General features: G+C 37.5%; 1 protein-coding gene across 6 annotated transcripts in view; it reads left to right on the top strand.

Moving 5' to 3' along the window:
- The window catches only part of UBE2Q2 (ubiquitin conjugating enzyme E2 Q2), a 64333-nt gene that overhangs the window by 9577 nt on the left and 33565 nt on the right, over positions 1-21191 (top strand). For 5 of the 6 annotated variants that reach the window (XM_012457707.3, XM_021668263.2, XM_021668260.2 and 2 more), the window contains exons 2-4: positions 4334-4435; positions 9791-9895; positions 19164-19223. In XM_012457707.3, the coding sequence (XP_012313130.2) occupies positions 4334-4435; positions 9791-9895; positions 19164-19223 (267 nt within the window). The remainder of the gene's footprint in view (positions 1-4333; positions 4436-9790; positions 9896-19163; positions 19224-21191) is intronic. The other variant, XM_012457708.3, reaches the window with a different exon arrangement.

The following is a 21191-nucleotide window of genomic DNA, read 5'->3' as shown; positions in this document are numbered from 1 at the left end:
CTAAGAGCCGCCAGAGAGAAAGGTCAGGTAACCCACAAAGGGAAGCCTATCAGACTTACAGCAGATCTCTCAGCAGAAACCCTACAAGCCAGAAAAGAGTGGGGGCCAATATTCAACATCCTTAAAGAAAAGAACTTTCAACCCGGAATTTCATATCCAGCCAAACTAAGCTTCACAAGCGAAGAAAAAATAAAATCTTTTGTGAACAAGCAAATACTTAGAGATTTCACCATCACCAGGCCTGCTTTACAAGAGCTTCTGAAAGAAGCACTACACATATAAAGGAACAACCAGTATCAGCCTTTCCAGAAATATTCCAAAAATATATCAAAAAGCAAAGAGCATTAACATAATGAAGAACTTACATCAACTAATGGGCAAAACAGCCAGCTAGCATCAAATGGCGGTATTAAACTCATATATAATATTAACTGGATAAAAAGCCAAAACCCATCGGTATGCTGTATCCAGACCCATCTCGCATGCAATGATACACAAAGACTCAAAACAAAGGGATGGAGGAAGATTTACCAGCCAACCAGAGAGCAAAAATAAATAAATAAATAAAAAGCAGGAGTTGCAATTCTCACCTCTGATAAAATAGACTTTAAAGCAACAAAGATCAAAAGAGGCAAAGAAGGACATTACATAATGGTAAAAGGATCAATGCAACAAGAAGAGCTAACGATCCTAAATATATATGCACCCAATACAGGAGCACCCAGATACATAAGACAAGTTCTTAATGACTTATAAAGAGACTTAGCCTCCCACACAATAATAGTGGGAGACTGTAACATCACATTGTCAAAACTAGACTGATCAATGAGATAGAAAATTAACAAGGATATCCAGGACTTGAACTCAGACCCGGAACAAGTAAACTTAATAAACATTTCTAGAACTCTCCACTTCAAATACACAAAACATACATTCTTATCAGTATCATATCACACCTATTCCAAAAGTGACTACATAATTGGAAGTAAATCACTTCCTCAATAATTGCATAGCATTTCATAGGTTTAAATGAAATATTGGTTGGCTGTTTGTTTGTTATTTTCTTTCCTTATTCCTTCCTGTCTCCATTGTTAAGCACAATTATTGGCATAAAAGAGATTTTCAATTCCCATTTTTAGACTGCATTCTAGCCTGGGCAATACTCCTGTTCCCTCTCCCTCTTTCTCTTCCTTTTTCTTCCTCTTCTTCATTCTTTTTTTTTCATTCTCTCTTTCTTCCTTTTTTTTCTTTAAAAAAAAAGAAATATTTAAAACATTAAGTCTTTAAAAACTCATCATGTATTGTTACAAATGCTTTTATGAAACAACATTTTCTAAAGCAAAAATAGAATAGGAGCAGAGTCTTACATTTTTTGCAAATTTTATTGATGTTTGGTCTGTCATTTGCTTCTGCATTTAATTTGTGTGATATTTGCTTGAAGTGTAAACAAAATCCAACCTCATACAGATACTGGTTAGAAAAATTCTAGCATATTTTAATAGCCATTTTAAATAATGGCAATTCCTTTTTTACAGGTATTCCTTTTTTTTTTTTTTGAGCTGGGGCCTCACTGTGTTGCCCAGACTGGAGTACAGTGGTGTGATCACAGCTCACTGCAGTCCCAGTCTCTTGGAACTCAGGTGTGTGCCATCATATCTGGCTAATTTTTTGTATTTTTTATAGAGACAAGGTTTTGCCATGTTGCCTAGGCTTCTTTTTTGATACTCCATCAAAACTTTATCTTTCTTGAACTTTGGATCTTTTACCCTTGCATATTATAACATCATGCATTGGTCATTTAGAAAATAATGGTTCACCCAGACCTTCTAAATGTTGTTACATTTGATTATAAGTGTTGATACATTTAGTGTCAAAATACATTCATCAATATTGCCATCAATCTTACCAGAATATTCTTGGAAAGCAGTGGTGGATACAAGTTTTCTAAAATTCTAATTTTTTGTTCAAAAGCTTGCATTTTATTGTTAGCAATTTTATTATTGAATTTTATTATGGCCTGTTTTCCTTGAAATGACGGAATCTCATTTTTTGAGAAAATATCTGCCAAAAACCCAAGTTGAAATAACATTGTCAGTCATCCTTTCAAGTAAAAATGGTATTCCAGTAAAGTGGTGAATTCACTTCAGGACTTAGTCACATAAGGGTTTTTGTCTCAGGTAGTCTGTAGGAATGCTCATGCATACTTCCCATTTCGTTACTTGAAATACTAAAAAGACAAGGATTTGTCTTTATTAAAATCAAGGATTAAGATGTAGTAAAATTTTCACTGCTTCATCATAGACATTCCCAGGCTAGAGTGCAATAGCATGATCACAGCTCACTGCAGCTTCAAGCTTCTTGGCTCAATCAGTCCTCCTGCCTCAGCCTCCCGAGTAGCTGGGACTACAGGCATGCAGCCACTACACCCAACTAATTTTTGTATTTTTTTGTAGATATGGGGTTTTACCATGTTGCCCAGCCTGGTCTTGACCTCCTAGGCTCAAGTGGTCCTTCTGCCTTGGCCTCCCAAAGTGCTGGGACTATAGGCACAAGTCACCATTCTCAGTCTTATTGTAGACATTCTTAAATGAAACTGACCTTTTGTTGCCCTTCCTTTTTAAACCTTTCCTGTGCATAGTGAAGAATACTTTGAATACTAGTAGTTTGGTGTTACTGCCTTTATTTTTGCTAAAGAACCAGCATTTTTACCCACCATTTTATCTGCACCCTTACATCATATGTCAACTTGTTAGTATTCTTGTAAAAATAGTTTGGACCTGGGGGTCTGAGGGTCCCACTTTGGGAACCATTAAAATAGGTACTTAGACCTACTATATATCATATCTTTGCATCTACAGGATTAAAAAAATAGTTTCATAATTGTTTTTGTAATTTTTAAAATATGGTTTTGAGGGATTTCAGTTCAGAGCAAGAGCATGTGTGTTTCTTGGCTTCTGCTGAAGTTTACTAGACAAATATTAAGCTAATAGAATGAGGTCCTAAATCTAGTTGCAGTTTCTTTAGCCTAAGGAAAAAGAAACCTAAAAACTAAAACAGTAAAAATGGTCCAGATGGTGTATTCCCAATGCGTGTGGAGAATTTGAAGAAGAAAATGCAACACTCAATAAGTGGTGTTCTTTAAGAACAGGATTAATTCTAAAGAGTTTCTCTTATAGCCTGTAAAGAGATTTGGGACACAGTAAGAGTTAGAGGAATGAGAATAGTAAGATAACCCATTATTGACTAGGTATACTATTAATGATGTCCTCCTTCAATACAGCTTTTCTCTTAAAAGAACATTTGGTAAAATGCTATAAAAATATTGTTTCTGTGGCTTCAGCTATAAATTAGATTATAGTCCTCAGAGCAGTGTTTCCTAAAATTGTTTGTGCGAAATTGTTTTCCATGACTTGAACTTAGTTGTTCTGAAGCTTATATATGATAATAATGGCTTTTCCCCAATTTACAAAAGAAAACCATACAAAGTAACAGAGCAAATGTCTATTAGTGGGTGAAAGCACATGACGCTTAGTTTATTAACTTTTTTTAAAAAAAATCACATGTAATTGTGTTTAAAAAAAATAGCAATGGCATTTCTTGGTAGTACTTGGTTTGTGTGATAGATAAAAATATTAGAATTTTATGGTATGTGAATTAATCTATTGCTCTGTAACAAATTTAGCAGCTTAAAGCAACAAACATTATCTCACAGTTCTGTGGGTCAGGATTCTGTGCAGTTTACCTTGGGTTCACTGGCTTGGCCTCTCACCAGGCAGTGAAGGTATTGGTGGCAGCAGTGATCATCCCAAGGCAGGATAGGAGAGAATCCGTCTCCGAGCTCACTCGTGTAGATGTTGGCAGGATTCATCTCACAGGCTGTTGGACCGGGTCTCTGTTTCTAATGGCTGTTGGTCAAGGGCCTTTTACAATACCCTGTGGATAGGGCACCTCATCACATGGCAGCCTAATCTCAGAAGTGATGTTATGACTTTTGCTGTATTCTCTTTGTTAGAAGTGAGTCACTAGGTCCAGGGGAAGGAATTTTACAAGTGTGTGAATGCCAGGAGGTGAGGGTGATCGGGGCCATTTAGAGGCTGCCTGCCAGTGTTGAAGAAAATTGTTGACTTGTATGAGCTGCAGCAGCAGACAGTGCTATGCGAGGAGAATGACTCTTAGAAGTCCAGCTCCTCACATGGGTTTTCATGTGTTGCCTCCCCGCCCATACATTTTGTTTAAATCCATGGTCATCTTGCCATTTAGTGGTGTGGTTTAATTGCATATTTAGGTTAATCTGTATGTAAATGTTTAACATAGGTGTTTCTGTTTTAAACAGGAATCCTATCCATCTTCTTCACCAATATGGTTTGTGGACTCTGATGACCCAAATCTGACATCAGTTCTGGAACGTATAGAAGATACTAAGAACAACAATTCGGTAAGAAAATAAGCCAAGCTATTTTCTCTTTTCCTCCTGAACATTATATTTAGAAATTAAATGTTAAGCGATACTATGATTTAAAAGCATGATTAATGATTATAATCTTGGAGGAATTAAAGACTAGGTTTTTTTTTAATTTCTTCAAATTCTATTTACTACCTGGTTTCTCTTTCTTATTTCCAACACATATAACCTTAATTTAGATTCCAAATTAAGGATCTCTTTTTCCCTGAATTCTAACCATTAAACCAAGCAAGCTTTTTTGGTGGAGACCACTAGCCAAGGTGGAAAGTAGAAAAAAGACTGTGGTGAAAGTGAAGGGAGAGAAGAGTAGAATGACACCAGAACTAGTGTTAGGGAATCGCCTTTTCTTTCAAGGGTGTGTGAGTCTGCAGTAAAAGTCAAAGGTATTCAAACACAAAGTTTTATTTTTGTTTTTAGTATTTAAAGAAATATGAGTTTCCATTTTGCAAATATTTTTAAAACCTTTTTTTCTTGATTATAAAACTCATGTGCAACCATTGTAAAGAAAATTAGTAAACTATAGAAAGGAAAAAAGAAGAAAAATTAAAATCTCCCATAATTTATTTACCTAATACAACCACTGTTGACACGATGGCTATTTTCTACCAGTATATATTTTTTCTTTGCTAGTAAAATACATACACCTTTATACATATGTTTAAATAGTTGAGGTCATATTCTGTATACTTTTGTATCATTTTCAAAACATTTACCGGCCAGGTGCCATGGCTCACGCCTGCAATCCCAGCACTTTTGGAACCTGAGGCGAGTGGATCACCTGAAACCAGGAGTTCAAGATCAGCCTAGCCAACATGTTGAAGCCCCATCTCTACTGAAAATACAAAAATTAACCAGGCATGGTGGTGCATGCTTGTAATCCCAGCTACTTGGGAGGCTGAGGTAGGAGAATTGCTTGAACATGGGAGGCGGAGGTTGTGGTGAGTCGAGATCACACCACTGCTTTCCAGCCTGGACAACAGAGCAAGACTCTGTCTCAAAAACCAAAAGCAAAAAAAATTACTGTATTTTCCCATGATAACAAAGTCTTCATAGAAAAATAACCGTCATTATTTTCAGCTGACGTGATTGTTTACCTAAAAATAATCAGTGGAACCAACTCAAAAAAAAAAAAGTTTTTAAGATTACCAGTTAAAAGCTCTGTTACATAAAAATCAGTAGCATTCCACAATTTTAGCTATAATCACACAGAAGATATAGGGATAAAGTATTTTTGCAAGTATTTTAACAAAAATTACACACCTAGGAATAAACTTAGATGTGCAGGATTTTTGTCGAGAACACGACAATTTTGCGGAGTGGAATGAAAGATTTGCATTCTATGTTCCTGGATGAGCAGATTTAATAATATAAATATGGCAGTTATCACCATGTCTTTATATTCATAAATGTAATTTCTGCTGGATGCGGTGGCTCATGCCTGTAATTCCAGAACTTTGGAAAGCTGAGGTGGGCAGGTCATTTGAGCTCATGAGTTCAAGACCAGTCTGGGCAACATGGAGAAACCCTGTCTCAAAAAAAAAAAAAAAAAAAGAGCTGGGTGTGGTGGCACATACTTGTAATCCCAGCTACTCAGGAGGCTGAGGTTCGAGGATCACTCAAGCATGGGAGGCAGAGCTTGCAATAAGTCTAGATTGTGCCTCTGAACTCCAGCCTAGGTGACAGAGTGAGACCTTGTCTCAAAAAAACCAAAAAAACAAAAAACCATATATATAAAATAAATTTCAGTACAAAGCCTAGCAGATTTATTTCTGGAACTTGACTCGAACGTTTGTTTAAAAGTGTAAATAATAAAAAATAATAAAGAATAGACTTGTTCAACCAGGTGTTAAATAAAACGTTGTGTACCCTGGCCCAGACATATACAGGCAATGAAAATTTAGAAACAGAGTCATGCAAATGAGAATTTAGTATAAGGTAAAAGTGGTATTTTAACTTAATAAGAAAAGGATAGATTATTCCGTAAATAGTCTTAGGAGAACTGACCGTTTGAGGATGTTTGAGTCAACTCTGATTTTTGTCAAAATAAGTTGCAGTTGGTTTAAACACATCTAGTTTTAAAAATAAGAACAGAATGCCAAGCATGGTGGCTCATATCTGTAATCTCAGCACTTTGGGAGGCTGAGGCAGCCAGATCACTTGAGGTCAGGAGTTTGAGACCAGCCTGGCCAACATGGAGAAACCCCGTCTCTGCTAAAAATACAAAAATTAGCCAGGTGTGGTGGTGCGTACCTGTAATTACAGCTACTTGGGAGGCTGAGGCAGGAGAATTTCTTCAACCTGGGAGGCAGAGGTTGCAGTGAACTGAGATTGTGTCATTGCACTCCAGCCTGGGCAACAGAGCGAGACTGTCTTAAAAAAAAAAAGACACTTTAAGAGTTAAGGCTGAGGCTGGCTGCAGTGGTTCATGCCTGTAATCCCAGCACTTTGGGAGACTGAAATGGGAGAAGTGCTTGAGCCTAGGAGTTTGAGATCAGCCTGGGAAACGTAGCAAATCTCTCTCTCTCTCTCTTTCTTTCTTTCTTTCTTTCTCTCTCTCTCTCTCTGTCTCTCTCTCTCCACACACACACACGTATATTTATATATGTACACACACACACAAATAAAAGAGTTAGTTAAGATTTGTATGGAGATCCATGAAGGTAAGAGATAAAAATTAAAAGCTAGATGGGTGAATGTTCACATATTCAACAAGGGGGTTGATGGGAAAGAATGATAGACATAGCACTGTTATTGCTACTTCCTTTTAGGAATTTGTTTCTGAAGATCTAAAGATAACAGATAGCAGAAATGAGTTATTTTTCAGTGTTTAAAATATTACATAAATATGTTCATAAGGTTAAATGAAGTAGGATATAAAATTGGGCCTAGTTTTTAAAAATTAAGTATATTTACATGGAGGAGAAAACAACTCACCTCCCACTTTTATAGTCTCTGCCAGTTTATCATAGCCTAATATCTTGAGAGAATAAGCTGTATGTCTTCACCTTTTTTCAATGAACTCATTATAATCTTGATTCTGCCTTCATTCTTGCACTAAAATGTGTCTCCTAGTTGCCAAATCCAGTGGCTCCTCTCTTAGACCCAAATTGACCCCTCTGCAGGGTTTTGATACTGTTGATTGTTCCCTTGTTGAAACATTCCTCCATTCTTAATGTGTACCAATAAAGAGTTGGTTAAATAAAAATTATAGTATACAGTTTTATAATAGAATATTCTGTTGAAGCCAAAAATAAAAAGCAACGGATCTTTCCACAAGAGCATTTGCAAAGTTCTAAGATACATTAAGTGAAAAAGCAAGGCATAAAATATTGTGTATAATCTGACCCCTTTAGTATACAGTGTAAAAAAATGTATATGCTTGTTTATACCTCTTTCTTTTCTGGTGGGTACAGGAAACTGTTAATAGTAGGACACACACACAAAAAAAGGCTTCTGTGCCAGACTCTGTGATAATTGAGTATAAAAGACAAATTAGGCATATCGCTGTCCTCTGTGAACCGATAAGCTGATGGGACTTCCATTGGATTACCGACTCATTTTTATCTTATCACCCTTCCTGGGTCTCTGACCTCTTCTTCCTTGGCCTACTTCTTTCTTCTTTTCTCATTCAATGCTTTGAATAATCTTTTACTCCCATTACTTTAGTCATGACCTCTGTTCTAGGGATTCCTAAATCTGCATTCATTTCCAGAGTTTAAACCTATATATCTGTCTGTATATCATACATGTTAGGGAGTCTCACTTGGAGTGCCATGGGTGTTCAAAACGATGACATTTAAATTTGCATTTACCCACCTTCTAGCACTGTATCAGCCCCATCATGCTTTTCCTCAATAATTCTCCTTGTGAGTGTGTGTGGGACAAAATGAAATAATTAAACTAGTCACCCATGCCTAAACCTGGGAACTGTCTTAGCATTCTTTTATATACTACTTTTCCCTGAACCCTCAAAGTTTCTAAGACCTGTCCTTCTGAATGTCTTTTACTATTTTTCCTGTGATCTCAGTTTCTTCCTCCCATTGCTGAAATACTTTCTTTGTGTGTGGGGGAAGGGAGTAAAATGGAAATTCCTGGAAAATGGACTACCCTGTCTTTCTTGTTGCTTGGTATGAGTCCACTACCCTGATGCCTCTCTCCCTCAGCACTCCTGTAGCTCCTTCTGTGCCAGAGGTCAGAGTGTCCAGGTCTGTGTCCAGATGGCCCTGCCTCATCTTCATTATGTACTTAGCATAAAACAGAGTGCATCAGGTGCATAACAGATCCACACTGGGAGCTGGCTTCCTTTTAAGCATAAAGATTTTTGTTGGATCCTAATTTACTGCTCAACCTTCCTCATTTCCACTTGTTCTGTTGTCCATTTTGGGAAGGCTTATTCTTTGCTTTGTTAACCCATTCTAATCCTGTGTCTTCTTTCTTTGTCCTTTGTAAACTTACTTCTTTCCCTTCATCTCTTTCCTTGGTCAGAGCCACCTAGGAAACTTCCTGACCAAGTGATGTAAGGTGCCTTATTAGATCCTATTTGAGTCACTTCATATGTTGAAAAACATTTTAAACAATGAAAACCATACTTGGGAACATAATTTGTCTTGTTTACTTGCTTAAAGCAAATATGCTTACAAAACAATCTGGACTTAAACATGGAAATTTACAGTTATTCTTTGCAGTCTCCTAGTGAATTATTTTTTTTAGGCAGACACTTAAGAGCCTCCTAAGTATCAAGTGGTTCCACAGGTTTCATTTAATCTTTACCATTGTGGGAAAGTTTTCATTTCTTCGTTTTACACATGGGTGGACTCAAACTCAGGGGATTAGATACTATATCCAAGGTCATCTAGAGAGTCCCAGGCTCTGTCTGCTAGATCACATTTGCTTCTGTACTTTTAAGTGAATATGACTGGAATATATAATTTCATAATCCATGTTAACAAGACTGCCTGTGTCTGTTTTTTTTCTTTTTTTGGTAGCCTCTTTAATGCCTTAATATTCTCTTGTCTGAAGCTGTAAGTTTCTCAGAAAACAAGGTGGCAATGAGAAATTGGACAATGTCTGGAACTTCCTTCCTCTCCCTTTATTGTTGTCATTCTGCTAGGTATCAGTTGTAGTGATTGTACACCAAGCCACAGTAACTTTCTTATACTAGAGGCTCCTGAAAATATTTTAAAGACTACTTTTTTAATCTGTAAGCTGCAGTTGAGCAGTAACAAACTTTTTCATTTCCTACTGGATTGATTACAGTAGTCATAACATTATTCATGTCTTCTAAGGGCCCTTTAACATAATGCTTATTTACTGAAATGTGTTTTGTAGCTTCGTCAGCAATTGAAGTGGTTGATATGTGAACTCTGCAGATTATATAACCTTCCTAAGCACCTGGATGTTGAGATGCTAGATCAACCACTACCCACGGGTCAGGTAAAGTAAAAATTCTCTGGTGTTCAAGAGCTAAAATAAATTGTCTCAAGCAAAAGTAAAACTAGGATGGTTTTTCTTTTTATTATTCAACTTATTTAGAAGTTAGCTTTTTTTGTTCCTATTGAATTGTTTTGTTTGTTCTGTTTTAGATACTGAAAATAACCTTTTCATTCTTTGGAGCTGCTGGTATTTACTGTATAGGCAAACAATTGCCCTTCTCCCTGCTACCACCTTTTCGTTATTAATATTCTTGGTTTCCATAAATGCTCTTGCTTCTTTCATTGTCTTTGCTTGTTCAGTTATCTTCACCTGGAAATGCCATCTCCCTAAGTCTGTCAATGCTTTTTAAGGACTAACCCAAATATTACCTCCTGCAAGCAACAGAAATTTCCGCTAGCTCACTACCACCACTAACTTCATTCTGAATTTACTTATTTAGGCATCAGTTATTTATTTTTTTAACTGTAATACATGAGAATTTAGCTCTTATACCACCCACTTAACCACCCACCTCCCTTTCCTCAAATACTACCTTTAGTCATGTAAGTAATCACTAATTATAATTAGGACATTGTAGAGTAAAGCCAAGTTTTCTAGAATATTTAGGCTAGGATATTTCTCTTCTTGGGTCTGCTTTTTGTTTTGCAGTGTCTTTTTCACAATAGTAATTTTTAATTTAAAAAATTGTGTTCTAGCTTTTTGTGTGAGATCTCCTTCTCTTCCAAAGCCTTTGGCTCCTCTGTGCCTGTCTTGGCAGGTTGTTGTTTGGGTGGGCTGTGCAGATATCATCTTGAGGTTTTTTTAATCTGCTCTCCTAGAGTAGATCCATTCTTCCCTGGATCCCATATTGTCTTTCTTGGCTTACCCTTTCTCATTTTGCCTGACCACGTCCTCAAGTAAAACCTACGAAAGCATGGAGCAGTACATTTTCTGAGCTCTAGCTTCTGAAAAAATACTGTCTAGTGTATGGGTTTTGGAGCCAGTCTGATTTGAATCTTGGTTCTGCTACTTACTAGCTCTGTGCCCTTGGGCTGATTCCCTAATTGCTCTATGCATGAATTTTCCATTTGCAAAATGAGGGAACCAGTAATAGTAATAGTACCTATGTTTTTAGGGAACTATGAGGATTAAATGAGTTGGTACATGTAAACCATTTAGAACAGTGCCTGGTGCATAACACACTCCCATCAATGTTCACTTCTATCATATTCTATCTGCACACTAGATTGATAGTTTGGTTGATTATGTATTTCTAGGTTGAGGATAATTTTACCTTAGAATTTCAAAGTCTATGCTGTTGCCTTCTAACCAGTCGTGGTGGTGAATTCTTATGCCATCCTGAGTTTCACTGATTTATGCATGACTTTCTCTCTGGAAGCTTTTAGGAGTTTGTCTTTTCCTTGGTCAGCTGAAATAGCACAACAGTATACTTAGTGTGGGTTTTCTTTATTCATCGAGCTGGGTACACTGAATGGATAGGCCTATGGACAGGTTCTTTTAAAGTTGGAATCTTGAATCTTGTCGTATTTTTCTTGGTAACTTTCTCCTTTCCCTTTCATTTGTTCATTTTGAAGTGTCTGTTAATTGGATTTTAGACCACTTGTCTTGAGTCTTGTGTCTCATATTATTTCTAAATTATTATTCTTTAATTTTAAAATCTGGAATATTTTTCTTATCTTTCAACTTTTGGAAATTTTATTTGGACAGTCATAACTTTAAGTTTTATTTATTGTTGCTTGAACAGTTATCCCAAAACTTAATGGCATAAAACAACACCTTTGTCTATTTCTCACTACTCTGTGGGTTAACTGGGACTAGCTGGACAGTTTTTCTGCTGATCTTATCTGGCAACTCTCACTGTGCGGTTAGACGGTGGCAGGGACTGGCAGTCTGGATGCTCAGCTGCAGTGCAGTGTCTGAGACGGCTTCTTCATCCACAGGGCTGCTGTCTTGTTGTTTCTTCATGTGGCCCTTCTCTCTGCATAGCATCTCATCCTCTTGGACCTCTTCATTTGGCTTCTCTTTCTCCAGGAGGATACTCAGTTCTTATTTTTGACTTCAAGAAGCACAGAAGTGGTAGCTGCCCGGTGTTTTTAAGGCTTAGACCTGGAACAGGCCAGTGTCATTTCTGCCACATTTTGTAGGTTAAAGTGAGTCTTGGGCCGGGCGCGGTGGCTCACGCCTGTAATCCCAGCACTTTGGGAGGCCAAGGCGTGTGGATCACGAGGTCAAGAGATCGAGACCATCCTGGTCAACGTGGTGAAACCCCGTCTCTACTAAAAATACAAAAAATTAGCTGGGCATGGTGGCACATGCCTGTAATCCCAGCTACTCAGGAGGCTGAGGCAGGAGAATTGCCTGAACCCAGGAGGCGGAGGTTGCGGTGAGCCGAGATGGCACCACTGCACTCCAGACTGGGTAACAAGAGTGAAACTCCGTCTCAAAAAAAAAAAAAAAAAAAAGTGAGTCTTGGGGCCAACTCAGATTCACTGTGTGATGGGCCTTTCCAGGGACATGATGACAGGAGGTGTGGCTCATTGGGGACCAACTCCCAAGATGAACTCTGAGGTCTAAGAACCTTTTCTTTGATTATTTTTTATACATATTCTATTTTTGTTCTATGGATGTAATATATTCATAAATGTCTTTGAGGAGCTATTTTGATACTTTTTGGCTCTCTCCCTAACATCTCTTTTTTCTTTATTAAATTTATTTAGTAGTCTATTTATATTTATGTATTTATTTTAAAGCCTTTCCTCAAGTATTTGTTCTATGTTGCTCATCATTTGTATTTTTTTTTTTTTTTTGAGATGGAGTCTTGCTCTGTTACCCAGGCTGGAGTACAGTAGTGTGATATTGGCTTACTGCAACTTCTCTCTCCTGGGCTCAAGCAATTCTCTGCCTCAGCCTCCCGTGCAGCTGGGATTACAGGCGCCCATCACCACGCCCAGCTAATTTTTTTGTATTTTTAGTAGAGACGGGATTCCATCTTGGCCAGGTTGGTCTGAAACGCCTGAGCTTGTGATCCACCCTTCTCGGCCTCCCAAGTGCCGGTATTACAGGCATGAACCACCACGCCCAGCCATTTGTAGTCTTTTAATTCCCTTTTTTGTTCATATCTGAGAGAAGTACTAAAAGACTGATTGGGAGACTGGGTGTGGTGGCTCACATTTATAATCTCAGTGCTTCGGGAGGCGGGGGTGGGAGGATCTTTTGAGCCCAGGAGTTTAAGACCAGCCTTTAAGTTAAGCCTTTGTGTTAAGACCCCATCTTCACAAAAAAATAAAAAATTAGCTGGGTATGGTGGCACCTGCCTGTAGTCCCAGCTACTCAAGAGGCTGAGGGAGGAGGATCACTCGAGCCAGGAGGTGAGCTGTGATCATGCCAGTGTACTCCAGCCTGGGTGACAGAGTGGAAGACTATCTCAAAAAAAAAAAAAAAAAGACTGATTGGGAGTTCTCTGTGGCCAAGACTTGACAACTGATAGCTTTTAGGGGGAATTTAGGCTGATTCCCAATTGTTATTCCCCACCCCTCTATCTTATCTCCTATCTCCTGGTGCAGTCATAAATGTCTGGAACTACTCCATTCCTCTGGAGATGAAACCTATGTTCTCTTGCCTGAGGTGGATACATGTTTGCTTGGGTTGTGCTTAAGGAGATGTGGGAGAGCAGTGTGTTTCAGGGCCTGGAAAATGTGTTCTCTATATAGGCTTTTGGTTAATCTCTGTTTTCAGTCTTGCTTATCGGTCCCATTCTCAGGGGTACTAAGTCTAGAGCCTCTCCAGGGTGCTGTGAGACAAATTTGCTTCCTTGTTATTGGTATCCCCCAACCTCCATCTTTGTTTGCTTTGCTTCATTAATTAACCATTTTCCATTTACCGTCACTGTCTAGTGGAGGTGAGGTCTCCTCTGTTGGTAACCCCATTCCTGTTTTGTAATTGTGTGTTTATTCTTCAACCGTAATTCTAGAGGAGCCTCAGGAAAAAGACCAGATGGGAGAAATACATGTTTAGTGTTCAGTTTTCCTTCTATAAGACATCTGCAACTTGTGTTTTTCACTGAATATATCATGGATTTAATGCATACACAGGTACCTTGTTTTTCATGACTGTGCCTACAATTCTATGTATGGATATAACTTGTGAATTACATGATGAAATTTTCCTAATTTTCAATCATCCTTGCATTCCGATGATAACCACTGTTAGAATGGATACGGTAATATTTTGTTTGTGGATTTTTACTTCTGTATTAAGTAAGGTTGTACTTTTGTTTGTTTCCTTTTGGGCTTCTATTTCATTTCAGTATCGGGTATGCTGCAGGGTCGACTTGGGAAGCTTTACATCTTTTTTTTTTTTTTTTTTTTCCCCCTAGGATCAGGATGTAGATTTAGTTTACACAGTAATTTTCAACTGGAGGAGATTTTTATGTCCTGGGGACATTTGGAAATATCTGGAGCCATTTTTGGTTTTCACAACTGGTCATGGTACGGGGTGCTGTTGGCATTTCTTGGGTAGAGAGGATGTCACTAAACATCCTACAATACACAGAAGAACCCTCCGCAAAGAATTGTCTGGCCCAATATATCAATATTTCTGAAGTTGAGAAACTGTAGTTTAAATAAAAATCCAATCTAGAGGATGAGTCTTTGTCTTTTTCCTTCTTCTATGTGTTGATCTCCATATTTTCCACTTCTTCAGTTTTAGTAATGTAGATTCTAAAAAAAAATTGCTTCATGTATATTTCTAAGCTGTTGTAAAGATGTGTAAAGTTTTCACTTTTTGCATCATATTCCCATGTTGCTATATGCCTTTTTAATTCAAAAGTTTTCTTTATCTTGATTACTTATCAGAGTCTTTTGAAAGAATCCTCCTTTAATTTTATTTTTTAAATCTAGTATTTTTCATTTTTTGCTTGTCTTATTTCCTCTTTTTGTTTATTTTGCCTTTTCTAGTTTAGTGGATTAATTTAAATTGCATTATAAACAAACATGTAAGGGTATACATTTTCTTTGGGTGCTGTTTGACTTTATTGCACAAGTTTTAAAATCTATTTTCTAAGTAATTTTATTCCATCATTTGTTCACATTGCCATACTATTAAACTTTTTATTGGGAGATACAACATGTATTGAAAATATGTAAAACTTAAGCTTAGTGTAATACATAATTAGAGTGAATACTTGAGAACCAGCAGCTAGCCACCACTTAGGTGAGGAGAAGGCACATTGCTAGCACTACGGAAACTTTCTGCAGGCTGCTTCCCGATCATTGTCTCTGTACGCTCCTCTTTCCTTATGTTTCTCTAGTGTTATCACTCATGTATGCATCCTTGAAGGATACAGTTTAGTGCTATTGTTCGAACTTTTGAAAATCATGCTGTATGTGTTTTTTCATGTCTTGGTTGTGCTTAACATTCAGTGTGAAATTTGTTCATATTGTGTGTAGCTATAGTTCTTTTGCATTGCTGTATTTATTCCATTGTTTGAATACATAATACCATTTATCCCCTTGACTATATACAGACATGTGGGTTGTTTCCAGCGTTATTTGGAATAGCGAATGCTGCTGTGATCATTCTTGTCTGTATTTCATGATACCCCTGTGCCAGCATTTCTCTGGGGCACATACTTAGGAATTGGATGACTGGGGCATGAGGATCAATTGCTTCTTTTACCCCAGAGTTATCTAGGAAAAAAAAAACTTTTTAAAAAACATTTTCAGGTGACTTTTGAGTTATTTTTAGTGCATCAATATGGTAAGAGAATATCGCCGGTCACCTTTTAGCTGCATTATCAGCAGTTGTTTAGACTACATTATTGGTGTTACTGTTGTCTTTGCTTATTACTGCTGCTTCTGTTACATCTCCTGCTCCCTGCCCGTCAAATATATCCGTGAATAATATCCTGTTTTGTTTTGTTTTTTTTCTGGAAAGGGTCTGTGGGAATGTGTATGGAGAGTGTTCCTTGAATACTTGCTGTCTGTTATCATTTGTTCGACAGATATCTGAGTCTGTATAAAGTATTCCACCACATTGGTGTGGAGAATCTGGAGGTGAACATACACAGATATTCTTCCTGTCTTGATGGAGCTATATAGAATCCTAAGTTCATAATTGAGTCTTTTTCCAGTTCTTTACACTTTTATCTTCTGATATTTGTTACAAATGAAAAGTCTGATGCTGCTTACTTCTTTCTGTGTATTTTATTTTTTCTTTGTGGTAAGTTGGTATGATTTTCTCTGTAACTATAAAGTGTGGGGGTTTTACTTTTCAATATTCTTAAAAAAAAAAAAAAAGAGAGTCTTGCTCTCTTGCCCAGGCTAGAGTGCAGTAGTGGGATCACAGCCTGCTACAGCCTCTACCTCCTGGGCTTAAGCAGTCCTTCCGCCTCAGCCTCCTGAGTAGCTGGGACTACAGGTGTGCAATGCCACCATGCATGACTAATTTTCAAAAACTTTCTGTAGAGATGGGTTTTTACCATGTTGCCCAAGCTGGCCTCAAACTCCTGGGCTCAAGTGCTCCTCCTGCCTTGGCCTCCCAAGGCGTTGGTATTACAGGCATGAGCCACTGTGTCCAGCCTTCAGTATTCTGGGGGCATTCAGAGCCACTTAATATTCTAAAGTCTTTCTTCAGCTCAGCAGCACTTGTCTCTTTTCTTTCTTTTTATTTCCCTTCACCCTCTTATCTTCCATGTCTCTTAACTGTTCTCTTACTTGATCTCTTCTGTTTTTTTCCCCCATCTCCTTTTTTTTCATCTCTTCTAAGGAAATGTCACAATTTGGTTTTCCTAATTAGGAAAATGCTTTGTCCGTTGTACTCTGGCCCTTTACAAGTGGTTTTTTGGGGGTGGAGGGGATCTTATTTTTACTTTCTAGAATTGTGCTTGCATAGTAACCTTTTTTATTTTGTGGATGCATGTCTTCTCAATTACTGCCAAAAATTCCAATTAGGTTTTTCAATTCTATTTATTTCCTTCATTAGTAGTGCTTCAGGTCATTTGTGCTTATTTGACTTGGCACCTTCCTTTCAGATTGCTTCTCTTCATTTGTTTATAGATGAGGTATACCATTGATCAGTATCAGTTGTTGATCTAAGTGTCTTCAGAATTATCACTCTTATCTGCTGTGACTGCCCTGTCCTAGTGTGCAGACCTGTGCTCTTCCTGTGGCATGTGGATGAGGTGGTCCTGGCCGATGAGCTTTCCAGCTTCTGAGCTAAAAGGAAGAGGCAGAGTCTGTTACAACATTTTGCTGCTGCATTGAGTTATATTAAAAACATTCTGGCCGGGCGAGGTGGCTCACATCTGTAATCCCAGCACTTTGGGAGGCTGAGGTGGGCGGATCACAAGGTCAGGAGATACCACCTGTAGTCCCAGTTACTTGGGAGGCTGAGGCAGGGGAATCACTTGAACCCAGGAGGCAGAGATTGCAGTGAGCCGAGATCATGCCCCTGTACTGCAGCCTGTCAACAGAACGAGACTCGGTTTAAAAAAAAAATCTGTGTTTTCTCTCTGGTTTTGACACTCATAGTAAAAGGCAATCAAGATAGGCTTCCTATATAGGAGAGTGATTGTTACCAACTGTAGTTAGGACAAGTACAGTAAAGAATGTTTGATTCTTTAAAAAAGTGGTCCCTCCATTATTTGGATTGGGATTGTGGCTTTCTCAAACCCAGCAGTCTGATTACATCTGCTTTGTGTCTTCCAGTGTGTCCCTGTAGTTTTGGTTCACCAAGGGTATTCATTTTCCTTGTATTTGTTGTTTTTCTGCTGCTGCAGTGGACTTACCCTTTTTTTTTTTTTAAATAAAATTCTGTCATTTCAATGGGGTTTTGGAAAGAGGACCAGGCCAGATCTTGAAATGAAATTCATCTTAGGATTTCCCAGGCTTAACTCACTTTTTGTTTTGATTAAATTACTCACCCTTTTCGAGGGGATGGGGGCTCAGCTTTCTGATGTGTGAAATGAAGAGTAGTAACTGGTCTGATGGTTACAGACCTGGATGCATGTTACAGTCACCTCAGAGATCTTTTTAAAAACGGATTCTCTGGGTAGGCTTTGAAATTAACATTTAAAAAATGCTCTTTCAACCATTGTTGCTACCAAACTCTTTGAGACTTTTAGGTTAGGTATATATTCTTTAGATACCCAGAACAGTTGGATTTGGAATATAACAATTTAGGGAAATGAAGAAGGGGTGCATTACATTTTAGAAGCTGCTGCTTGCTTCCTTTTTCCATTTGGTTTTTAGAAGACAAAAGAATGTCTAAAGCGATGCAGATTTAAAGGAAATATAAGTTAATTCTGCATGGGTATGTTTATCCACATGGCATTCTGTAGCTCACTAGTCCAGAAGAGTTCTAATACCCTCTGTGATTGTGGGTTTGTTTTTCTTAAGAATTATTCCATCAGAGTATCTAATAACAGATGCTTAGATAGAGTTGAGACCTTTGTTGGTCTTACATGATCTCTGGATCCTAGTTTCTTGATCTTTTACATATTCTGTCTTCTAACCTGAACTGGCCTTCATGTTTAAAGATGCATTTTTATACTGTGTCCTGGCCAGGAAGCTTATCTTTTGAACTTTGCCAGAAATGGATATGAAGGCCTTTCCTAAAACCCTATCAAATTCATTTCTGAACTTCATAAATAGTAAATTGTGTAAATTGGTAAGTTGTGTATTATAGAGAAGTATTTTGTAGTAAATAACGTTTTTAAAAATAAATTCACTTCTTAGTGAGGTAATCACTTCATAATTCATAGTTTTGTGAAATATCTATTATAAATAACCCATCTGGCCTTTCAAAATGTAAGGCAATTGAATTTATATAATGATTCAGGCTTTCCAAAGTTAAAAAGGTAGCTATTTTAAGGAATTGATAGTTAGGGATATTTTATTTTAGACAAAATAAGCCATTGATCTTATGCATATTGCCATATAAGTAAATTGTGTTTTTATTTTAAGTTAGATAATGTTTTAACTTTTTTTTCCTGTTTTGCTTTATATTTGTTGCTTTTCTTTATTCCTAAGGCATCAGTTAAGTTGAATTGTTCAAAATTGTTTAATTTTTAAAAGCTGATAGCTGTTATTTGTTAGTCAAAGCTGGATTTGAAGATAAACATTTTAATTTCAATAAACTCTCTGGGAGTGAAACTGTACTGACAGATAGTTGAGAGTTTGTCCCTAAAGCTATGGCACCAGTCTTCTAATGTACTCAGCCTGTGCATATTTGTTCTGTGTAGCCCTGGTAGATTCTTTCTCTGTTTCAGAATGGGACAACAGAAGAAGCGACTTCAGAAGAAGATGAAGAAGAAGAAGAGATGGCTGAAGTAGGTATTTTATATAAGAATAACAGTTCATAAATCTCTTCATTTTTGGACACTTGAGTAATTTTCTAATCTTTTTTTGTAGACTACTATTAATGTGGAATAATTGAAAGCACGTTGTGTTTGGAATGGAATATAATTTATAAATTCTGGCTTCACCTCTAACTCCTGATATGCCTTTGAGCAAATTTATCTGAATTCTTTGGATTTGATTTCCTGGAAAACAAAAGCTCTTAACTTTTAGCACTCAAATTATATTTACATTTAATACTAATCAGTACTTAACATGTATTTGGTTATTTTTAGGAAGGGGAACTAAGTTTAAAAAATTTATGTTCGAATAAAAGGAGAATTTGAGAAAATTTTACAGACTAATCACCAGAAGTAATGAAACTGTCTCTTGTTGAAAAATCATCAAAGAATTTTGTTTTAGTCTGTTTTATGCTGTTATAACAGAATACTGGAGACTGGGTAATTTATACAGAACAGACATTTATTTTCTCACTGTTCTGGAGGCTGGGAAGTCTAAGATCAAGATATCAGCATTTGGTGTCTCAGGGCCTTCTTGTTGTATTCTCACATGGGTAGAAGGCAGAAGGGCAGGAGAGTAAGCTAGTCCAGTGTGTGAAGCCTCATTCATGAGGGCCTTAATCCCATTGAGGAGGAAGGAGCCCTCTTGGCTTAATCTCCTCTTAAAGGTCCTACTTCTTCATAAGATCACATTGGCAACACCTGAATTTTGGAGGGAACACATTCAAATCATAGCAAATTTAGTAGAGCAAATTCCACTTAGGCCAGTTGTCATTCATGGGTATAATTTTAGATGTTTTCAAGCTCTGAAGCTTTGCATTTAAAATCAGACTTCGGAACAAAGATCTGTGTCTTTATATTGACCAAATAGTGGATATGTGAATTCCATGGCTTGATTTTTTTTTTTAAGTATTTTTTCTGTTTTGGATCTTATAATTAATATATGCTTTTATTTTCTTGATTTGGAAATTTTTAATCTAAAATATACTTTTAGAATGCTTCAGAACTAAAGAGGCAGTGTTGTAGGCTTGTTTTTGTTTTTTTGAGACAGGGTCTCACTGTCACACAGGCTGGAGTGTAGTAGTGTGATAACAGCTCACTGCAACCTCGAACTCTTGGGCTCAAGCAATCCTCCCAACTCAGCCTCCTGAGTAGCTGGGACTACAGGCATGTGCCCCATGTCCAGATTAAAAAAAAAAAATTTGTAGAGATTGGTTCTTGCTCTGTTGTCCAGGCTGATCTCGTGAACTCCTGACCTCAAGCGATCCACCACCTCAGCCTCCCAAAGTGCTGGGATTACAGGCCTGTGTCATCGTGTCAGGCTGTAGGATTATTTTATGAGTCTGGGAGTAAAATGATCTTTAAAATTGTCCAGTTAGAATTAGAGTTTGTTTTAATGTTTTTATGCAGTTTAGCTTAGGTGGAATACACTGCATGAAAACATTAAACCTTTTCCATGGGTCCAGTATACCCTGAAGCAGCCATTGGACTAAAGTTCATGAACCTTTTCTTTTACCCTCACAAGATAAACAAGGAACCACAACATTGAGGGAAATCTAGAAAGGTAGGAGATGGAACTTTGGAGATGTAAGATTAGGACAGGTGAAAAGCAGAGATTCTGGGCTCCTAAAATAACATGGGAACAGGCCCAGAACAACCTTGGACATGGTGTGTTTGGATGCATTGGATGCTTTTCTTTTGCAAAGGAAGGTTGATGTGTTGAAGTCATGGAAAGCAAGATTGTCTGGAAAAGGCAGATGGTTAAAAGTCTTGAATTAGAGACAAACATGTTTCTATTTGGTGTGATTATTGATAGGAAGGCTTTAAACAGGCAGGCAATAGTGTGCTGAGAATATTGTTTTAGAAAGATAATGTTGAATTCTGTTTGGGATGTGCTAATTAATACTCAGGGAAAGAAGTTTTGTGGATGGGAACGTGACT

Source organism: Aotus nancymaae, unplaced genomic scaffold (assembly GCF_030222135.1).
Source record: "Aotus nancymaae isolate 86718 unplaced genomic scaffold, 86718_ANA_hifiasm-v0.15.2.pri h1tg000003l, whole genome shotgun sequence".
Taxonomy (NCBI): Eukaryota; Metazoa; Chordata; class Mammalia; order Primates; family Aotidae; genus Aotus; species Aotus nancymaae.
This window is presented reverse-complemented; position numbering and strand designations above follow the sequence as displayed.